The sequence below is a fragment of the Marmota monax genome, unplaced genomic scaffold, assembly GCF_021218885.2.
Source record: "Marmota monax isolate L192 unplaced genomic scaffold, Marmota_monax_Labrador192_F-V1.1 WCK01_AAM20220418_F8-fsc00004, whole genome shotgun sequence".
In the NCBI taxonomy this organism is placed as follows: Eukaryota; Metazoa; Chordata; class Mammalia; order Rodentia; family Sciuridae; genus Marmota; species Marmota monax.
In genome coordinates, this window is record NW_026692881.1 from 33246424 (window position 1) to 33256221 (window position 9798).

Sequence of the window (9798 nt, forward strand, 5' to 3'; positions counted from 1 at the left end):
TCTCCTGAACAGCATCCTTAGCATCACCTGAGTACTTGTGAGAAATGCAGGCTTTGTAGCTACCCCAGTCCTACTAATCAGCACTCTTAGGGTGGGACCTAGAAATTCATTTTAAAAGGTCCTCAAGGGCTGAGAGTGTAGTCAGTGGTAGAGCACTTGCACATGAACGAGGCCCTGGGTTTGATCTGCAGCACAGCAAAAATAAGAAAAAAATGAAGAAATGACTTGTGGGCTGGGAAAGGTAGTTCAAGCCTGTTGTGCCAGCTACTCAGGTGCCTGAGGTGAGAAGATCACTTTACGTTGAGCTTGAGACCAGTCCAGGCAACATAGTGAGACCCTGTTTCAAAATAATGCTGCTGCTGCTGCTGACAACAAAACAAGAGGAGGAAAGGGAGAAGAAAAGACCTATGCAAGGCCACGACTGCATTTGTGTAAGAAGCAGGTGGGGAAGCAGCATAAGGAATGAGTCGGGAGCAGCAGGTTACCTAAGCAACTTGCATGTGTAAAAATACAATTCTCTCAAGTAATGGCCAGCTTATAAGCATATGGTGCTGCCAGACATGGTGGCACACGCTTATAATCCCAGCGACTCAGGAGGCTGAAGCAGGAGGATTGCAAGTTCAAAGCTAGCCTCAGCAACTAAGTGAGGTCCTAAGCAACTTAGTGAGACTCTGTCTCAAAGTAAAAATAAAAGGGCTGGGGCGATGGCTCAGTGGTAAAGTGCTCCTGAGTAATCCCCCCCACACCCCAAATCTAAAAAATGAAAAGGGCTGGGGATGTAGCTTAGTGGTAAAGTGCCCCGGGTTCAATCCCCAGTAACCCGCCTCCACAAAAAAAAAAAAAAAAATCTAAAAAATGAAAAAGGCTGGCGATGTAGCAGCTCCGAGGTAGAATGCACTGTCCCTGGATTCGATCCCCAGTACCACAAAACCAAAACAGGTATATGGTACTGCAGACAATTAAGGGAACAAATAATTCCAAAAAGTATTGAATGTAATAATAACTGTCAACTACTTAATCCTACTAAGTCCAGCACTCAGCCAGGTATGAGGATACAGCTGAAGGAACTTACAGCCTAGATAAGCTATAGAGAGAAGGGCTAAAAGCAAAGAAGCAAAACTATCAAAACATCTCAGGGGCTAGGGATATAGCTCCACTGGTAGAGTGCTTGCTTTGCATGCACAAGGCCCTGGGTTCAATCCCTAGCACCACACACACAAAAAAAGAAACCCCCCCCCCCAAAAAAAAAACCATCTCAGACAAGGCTTCTCAAAGAACTACACCCTGGCCAGCCCGGTGGCCCACACATGCAATCCCAGCGGTTCAGGAGGCTGAGGCATGTGAATATTTCTGTATACAAAATGTTTCTGGCCAGGCACAGTGGAGCACCTGTAATCCCAGGAGCTCAGAAGGCTGAGGCAGGAGGATGGCGAGTTCAAAGCCAGCCTCAGCAATGGTGAGGTGCTAAGCAACTCAGTGAGACCCTGTCTCTAATAAAACATAAAACTGGGCTGGGGATGTGGCTCAGTGGTTGAGTGCCCCTGAGTTCAATCCCCAGTACCAAAAAAAAAAAAACAAAAAAAAAAAAACCAACAACAAACAGCGCTAAACCCTGAAAGATGCAAAGAGCTGAAACAAGCTGCTGTAGAAAGGAATGGCATTCAGGACGCAGAGCACTCCATGGGAAGAAACCGTAATGGTACTCAAGAGGACAAGGATGGGCAGCACCAGAAAGTCAAGCACCTGCAGCACTAAGTGCCTAGAAGAGAAAAAAAAAAAACAGGGACAAAAGACAGATGAGGTCAAGTATATTCAAGAAGTTTCCAAAGCCAACCACAAATTCTCTTTTCACAGACAACCTTTATATCCCTCCTGTCTGGCAAGGACCTGGGACAAGTGAGCTGCTGGAGTCAGAGGAGGTAACACTGATAAACACAAATCAGGGAAAATATATAGTTTTGCAATACTAGCACCCATCCCCCTCCCTTTTAGGGACACAGAACCCTCTTTTCCAGGGAGGCAACAGAGGTTACCTCACCCTTGGACCTAGGCTTAGCGGACCAGAGCCTGGTAATGGCCTGGGGGTAGACCAAGACAGTACAATTCCACGAGTAAGGTTTAGTCACTGGGGTTGCAATCCTGGCAAGCTGTGTGTACCGACTTCACTGCTATAATCCACTGTAAGCATGAGTGCAAATACCTAAGCCCACAGGACCTTCTAATGGCTCAAGCATAGGTGGTGTGGGTACCCCAGCACACAGGAAAACATCAATGGCTCATTCTTCATTGCTGAGTTGTACTCTTCTATACAGCTGCTGTGTAGCCACACACCTGCTGAAGAACATTCAGACTGTCTCCAGGTTTGTTCATGATGAACAATTATAAACATTTGTGCAGAGAACTTCATTTTTCTAGGGTGATATCTAGAGAAGGCACAGCTGAGTACTTGGTAAGTGACTAAGATTCTGTTCCGTTTCCAGGGTGGCTGCGCCATGCTGCATTCTTATCAGCAATATATACAGTTGTTTGTATCCTTGCCAATACTTAGTATTATCACTATTTGTGTGTGTGTTGCTGGGAATTGAATCCAGGGCATTGTGCATGTGAGGCAAGCACTCTAATTTTTATGGTAGTGGAAATAGAACCCAGGAACATTTAACTATGGAACTACACCCCCAATCCTTTTTATTTTTAATTTGGAGACAGAGTCTTACCAAATTACCCAGGAGAGCTTCAAATTTACAATCCTCCTGACTCAGCCTCCTGAGTAGCTGGGATTTACATGCATGTTTTTGTCTAAATTTTAGGTGCTCTAACAGGTGGGTAGTATCTCATCATGATTTAAATGTGAATTTCCCTCATGGCTGCTGATGCTGAGCTCTTTCAGGCCACTATGTCCTCTCTGATGAATAACTATGTAAGTCTACTTCAATCTCTGGCTTCTTCTTAAACTGGGCTAATTACCACTGTGTTTTTCTTTTATATTCTGGATACAAGTCCTTTATCTGATATATGCTTTTCAAATATATTCTCCCAGTGTACTGCTTATCTTTTCATTCTTCTAATCTCAATAAGTATTTTTTGCAGAGCACAAGTTTTTTATTTTGATGGGGCCTATTTATCAGATGTTTAATGCACTGTGCCTCCAGTGTCACGTATGAACTCACAACCATAACTGAGGACTTGAAGGTCTTCTTTCTGTTCTTTTTTTTTTTTTTTAGAGAGAGAATTTTAATATTTATTTTCTTTTAATTTTCGGAGCATAGAACATCTTTGTTTTATGTGGTGCCGAGGATCGAACCCAGGCCGCATGCATGCCAGGTGAGCGCGCTACTGCTTGAGCCACATCTCCAGCCCTTCTGTTCTCTTTTGAGGTTAAGTTTTATATAAGACACAGGTTTGGGTTATGATTTATATTTTTTTTTGCATATAAATGTCTAACTATCTTTGTTGAAAAGGATATCCTCTGTTATCTTTTGTATCTTTGTTAAATAACAATTAGAAGGCTGGGGTTGTGGCTCAGTGGCAGAGCCTTGCCTCACACATGTGAGGCACTGGGTTCGATTCTCAGCACCACATAAAAAAATAAGTAAACAAAATATCGTGTCCATCTATAACTAAAAAAAAAATTTATGGCAATAGTCATGAACCTTGCAAATAATATGCTAAGTGGAATAAACCAGAAAAAAGGACAAATATGATTCCACTTCATGAGGTAACTACACTAGGCAAATTCATAGAAAGCATAGCAGAAGTTCTAGAGGGGCTGATGGGATGCTCCTCCACTTCATCACAGAGTGAGTCTGGATAGTTTGTAGTTGTGGCAGACGGAGACTTGGTTTGGCTGCCAAAGATGTTCAAGTCCTGCTCCCCAGAACCTGTGAATACCTGTTACATGGAAAGGGAACTGAGTGTAGCTGTGTCAATCAGCTTTTTGTTACCTTGACCAAAATCTCTAACAAGAACAACTAAGAGGAAGAAGGTCACCGTTTCAGAGGACTCAGTCCATGGTCAGCTGGTTTCAAGGCTTTGGGTTTGAGGTAAGGCAGAACATCATGGAGGAAGGGCTGTCAGCTCATGGCAGTGAGGGAGGGAGAGGGAGAGAGAAGGAGAGAGGGGAAGGCAGGCAGGCCAGGGAGAAGATAAACTCTTCCAGGGCACTGCAGTCTACCTACTTCCTCCAACTAGGTCCCACCTCCCATTAATTCACTCAGCTCACAGTGGAAATCCATCTAATGATGTCAAAACTCATGATTAATGTATTAAAAGTATTTGACCCCTAAAAGTATTGGAGTCAATGCTTTCAACATATAAACTTTGGGGGACATTCCAGATCCAAGTTGATAGTAGCCAATGGAATCAAAATTAATCAGCTCTCTTATTAACAGGATTATCTTGGTGGGTTTGATGCAATCACAAAGGTTCTGAAATGTAGGAGGAAACGGAAGAGGAAGTCAGAACATTAAAACTTAAAAGCTCAACTGACTTTGAAGACAGAAAGGACCATAGGCCATGAAATGCAGGCAGACTCTAGAAGATGCAACAAGACAAGGAGACCAATTCTCCCCTAGAGCTCCATACAGGGACACATGTCTGGCTGACAACCTGAGTTTATCTGGGTGGGTCCCATGTCAGGTTTCTGGTCTCTAGAACTGCATCCATAGTGTTTTAAGCTATTATAGCAGAAACAGGAAGCTAATACAGTGATGTCTAAACAACTGGTCCATTTATGTTGCTGAACTCACATCAATTCAGATGTTTCTATTAGTTTCTTTCCTGATATTCGTAATTTGTCCTCCTCTTCCTTTGCCAGTCTGGCTAGAGGTTTATCATTTTTACTGACATTAAAAAGTAATTGCTGGGCTGGGGATGTGGCTCAAGCGGTAACGCACTTGTCTGGCATGCGCGGGGCACTGGGTTCCATCCTCAGCACCACATAAAAATAAAGATGTTGTGTCTACCGAAAACTGAAAAATAAATATTAAAAAATTATTTTTCTCTCTTCTCTCTTAAAAAAAAAATTAATTGGTGGGGGCATTGCTGGGGTTGTGGCTCAGAGATAGAGCACTACCCTAGGATGTATGAGGCACTGGGTTTGATCCTCAGCATCACATAAAATAAAGATATTGTGTCTACCTATAACTAAAAAATAAATATTAAAAAAATGGGGGGCCGGGTGTGGTGGCACATGCCTGCAATCCCAGCAGCTCAGGAGGCTGAGACAGGAAGATCTTAAGTTCAAAGCCAGCCTCAGCAACAGTGAGGCGCTAAGCAAATCAGTGAGACCCTCTCAATAAAATTCAAAACAGGGCTGGGAATGTGACGAGGTGGTCTAGTGCCCCTGAGTTCAATCCCCAGTACCAAAAAAAAAAAAAAAAAGAAAGAAAGAAACGGGGGTTGGGGATTTAGCTCAGCTAAAATTTCACTTGCCTAGCACATGAAAGGCCCTGAGTTCGGTCCTCAGACAAAAAAAAAAAAAGAAAATAAATATAGAACTTTTGGTTTCATAAGAAAAAAGTGACTAACAAATTTCATAAGAAAAATGAGAAAGAATAAGTAATTTTAGGTTTCATTCATTTTCTTCTGTTGTCAATTCTCGATTTCTGCTCTATTATTTCCTTTCCCTTGTCTGATTTGAGTTTACTTTAGCCCATTTCTGGTTTCATATGTGGGAGCTTAAATTATCGATGAGACCGTTCTCTACCAATTAACACATATAATGCCTCTAAACCCTCTTTGGCTGTGCTTACATATTTTGATTTGTCATGATTTCATTTTGTTTAGTTTATGATACTTAACAATTTCCCTAGAGACTTCTTTTAGATTCATGGATTGTTTAGAAGTGTTAATTCTTCAAGTTTAAATTTTCCTTTTACCTTCTATTACTGACTGCCAATCTACTTTCATACTGCAGGAGAGCACACTTTGTGACTTACTCTTTCGGGACTTTTCTGATATTTGGCTTATGATTCAAGATATAAATTATCGCGATGAACCTGGTTCCAAGTACACTTTAACTGGACTTGCATTATGGTGTCATTAGATGGACAGGTGTCAAGCAGATCTTGGCTGATGGTCTGCAATTCTACATCCTTGTTGATTCTCTATCTGCTGGGTCTCTCAAGAACTGAGAGAAGAGTAGTAAAATTTCCAACTGTGACTGCAGGTTTGCCCATCTCTTCATTCACTTCTGCCAATTTTCATGCTGTTTTAAGCTCTACATGTTACTGATGAATTGGCTTTTATCAATATGTAAGGTGCCTCTTGTTCTCTTCTCACATCAACTTTTTTAAAAAATAGCTTTTATTTATTTGTTTGTTTGTTTATTTATTTATGTGGTGCTGAGGATTGAACCCTCTCGTGTGCTAGGCAAGTTGTGCTACCACTGACCTATGGCCCCAACCCACTTCTCACACACAATGTTTTTTTAAAAAATATTTTATTAGTTATTGATGGACCTTTATTTATTTATTTGTTTATATGCAGTGCTGAGAATCGAACCCAGTGCCTCACGCATGCAAGGCAAGCACTCTACCTGAGCTACAACCTCAGCCCCTCACATCAACTTTTAAAAGAATATTTTAAAATCTAAAAGAAGAATCCACTGAAGAGGAAGATATGAGATCCAAGAAGAACAGAATGAGCTCATGAATACAAAGATGGGGTGGTGGAATTCCAAGGATGACATCTATGCAACAAACCTATAAAAGCAACTGGCACAAATTAGAAGACTAATTTGGAGGACCCACTGAAGAACATCTACAAAAAGAAAATAAGTTTGAGTAAATTGCATGAATTGCTGGATAAGCTTAGTGAAAATGATGTTAAGTTTGTGTTCAACAAGAACAAGAAGCTGGGTGCAGTGGCACACGCCGATAATTCTAGCGGCTCAGGAGGCTGAGGCAGGAGGATTTCTAGTTCAAAGTCAGCTTCAAGCCAGGTGTGAAGGACACGCCTGTAATTCTAGTGGCTCAGGAGGCTGAGCAAGGAGGATGGAGAGTTAAAGCCAGCCTCAGCAAAAGTGAGGTATACTAAGCAACTCAGTGAGACCCTGTCTTAATAAAATACAAAATAGGGCTGGGCATGAGGCTCAGTGGTCAAGTGAATGCCCTGAGTTCAATCCCTGGTATATCCCTGCCCCTCCCCAAAGTCAGCCTCAACAATTTATTGAGGCCTTAAGCAACTTAGCGAGACCCAGTCTCTAATATAAAAAAGGAGTGAGGATGTGGCTAGTGGTAAAGTACCCCTGGGTTCATTACCCAGTACCCAAAACAAGCAAACCAGACAAAGTGGCACACAACTATAATTCTAGTAATACCAGCTACTCTGGAGGCTGAAACGGGAAGATTCCAAGTTTAAGGCAATTTAGCTAAACAAAAACAAAAAATAAAAAGGGCTGGGAATGTAGCTTAGTGGTACTGGGTTCAAACCCCAGTACTGCAGCAGCAGAAGCAACAAAACCACCATGACTGGAATGAGACATTCTGGGGAAACACCAAGTTTACATTCCCACAACAATCCATCAAATTTATAAAATACTGTACACCCAGTATTTCATTACTAAATTGTATTCTTTCTGCACCATGATCAAATGTGCTTAGGATCACACACTTAGGGAACAAAAATCTGACACAAATACATTCAAATCTGTGTCAAATTTAAAATCATCTTATTAATCCACCAAGACCAGGGTATTTCTCATAAATGAATTTTCTAATATCAGAATCTTGAACTTAATGCTGTAAGCATTAAACCTTTTCACTGTAGAAGGATTTTCTCTAAAATCTAGCTATGCATCTATACCCTTAAACCAATACTGTGAATCTTCACTTAACATTTTGGAGCCATTATTCTGGACACCAATTAGTGGTTCCAATAATCATTATTATTATCAATTACTAGAATTTATTTATTTCAGTACTAGGGATTGAACCCAAGGCTTCATGCATGCTAGGCAAGTGCTTTACCACTGAGCTACAGCCCAGCCCTTTTCATTTTATTTATCCTTGAGGGTCTCCCTACGTTGTCTAGGTTGGTTTGGAACTTGCAATCCTCCTGCCTCAGTCTCCTGAGTAGCTGGGATTACAGTTGTGCATCACCAAGCCTGGCTCAATTACTAGGTTTTAGTGAAGGAATGTAGATCCCCTTTTCAAAGAACCCTGGCCAACTACATAGTGATTCTGACTTTTGTGTGTCAAGTTGATGGGGACTGAACCCAGGCCTTGGAATAGTAGGCATATGATCTACCACTGAGATATACCTCTTCTCCATGTTTTCTTTTAACATACAGTTTTTAATTTCTTATCTGGTTGTCAGTGTTCACTGGCTATAATTTGGATGTCTATCCAGGCAGTCTTCGGATTTGCCGCCTTTGGTTTCAGTCTCAGAAACCATACACTAGTTAGAATTACAGATAATATGAATAAAGTTGCCGATGAGCACTAAGAGCCCTCCTATAAGAAATACATTTTATGTCATCAGTTAGGAGACTACTTAGTTTCTTAGTAGTCTTACTTTCCCACGATGCATCTATTCAACCCAGAGCATTGTCTATGTTAAGTATACTAGCTCTACCCCTAGTCCTACTCATGTTTCACATAGGCAAGGGCCCTCCAACTCTAAATCAACTACAAACGAATCAGGTATTGCTATATAGCAGCGATTTCGGGTTGACTGTGAATCCACCATTCCTAAGTGCAAAGACGCTAGGGAAGGGGGTGGGGATCAAAGGGCCCAGCCAACGAGAAATGGATCTACATTTTTCTTCCTGTAACCTTCGCTGAAAAGTAGCAACAGCAATCGCAACTAAAATTTACTGAGCTCGCCTGCAGCATTCTCAGCTCATTCTATGTAAAAAACTCACGGAAGAAGTTCAGCATTGCTTGCTAGCTCTGGCCCGGGAGCACAGACAAGACCAGACGGGTTGTAAAGTCATCTGAACAGAAAAATGAAGCTACAACATTAAATCTGATCTCTGGAGGAGAGGCTGGTGTAACCCAGAGGTAAGCGTCAACTTCGGTGCCAGGCGGCCGCACTCCCCGACACACCGGAAGTTTTGAAACATCCTGCGAGGCTCGCACAGGCAGGGTGGCTTCCTTCGCCACAGCTCCGCGGGCCCTCCCCGGGCCCGAGGACCTCCCCGAGTCTGCGGCACTCGGGGCTGGGCCCCGAGAGGGAGCCAGACCGTCAATCACCTCAAGTGCTGGCGGCCGCGCTTCCCCGCCCGCGCGGCGAGCCGGGCAGGTGGGAGGCACCTGCAGCCGCGGCCCGGAGAGGGCTGTCCCGGCCAGGCCAGGGGCCGCACGCGCGCTCCGGGGTCCCTCGTGGGGACCGCGCGGCTGGCCAGCCCCGGCGAACTCAGCGACCCGCCCGGCCCGCCCCCGGCGCGCCACTCACCGAAGAAGCCCTGCACGATCCCGAGCGGGTGGCTGAGCCAGTCCTCCCCGCAGGGCATCTCGCCGAGGGCCGGGGCCGGCGCGGCGCGGGCGGCGGCTCTCCGCGGGCCGAGCGGCCGGCGCCCAGCTCCTCGTCAGGGGCTCGGCGCTCCTCGCCCGCGCCCTCCCACGCACGGCGGGGCGCGGGCCACCCGGCCTCCGAGAGCAGCGGCTGCGGAGGAGCCGCTGGCGACCTGCAGGTGCAGCGCGCGGACCCCCAGCCTCCACTTCGCACAATGGCGGGAAACAGCCGCCGCCGACCGCGCTGCCTGCGACCTGGGTGGAGCTCGCGCGGGAGGGGCGGCGGGGGCGCGCGGCGCGGCCCCGCGCACGGGCAGGAGGGCGGGCCGGCTCGCCCGGGGCG

At 44.6% G+C, this 9798-nt stretch overlaps 1 protein-coding gene across 3 annotated transcripts in view; it reads right to left on the reverse strand.

Moving 5' to 3' along the window:
* Nucleotides 1–9526, reverse strand: part of Mcmbp (minichromosome maintenance complex binding protein) — a 38752-nt gene extending 29226 nt beyond the window's left edge. For all 3 annotated transcript variants that reach the window (XM_058581344.1, XM_046450287.2, XM_046450286.2), the window contains exon 1: nucleotides 9397–9526. In XM_058581344.1, coding sequence (XP_058437327.1) covers nucleotides 9397–9454 — 58 coding nt within the window. In that variant the 5' untranslated portion in view covers nucleotides 9455–9526. The remainder of the gene's footprint in view (nucleotides 1–9396) is intronic.
* Between the last annotated feature and the right edge of the window lie 272 nt (nucleotides 9527–9798).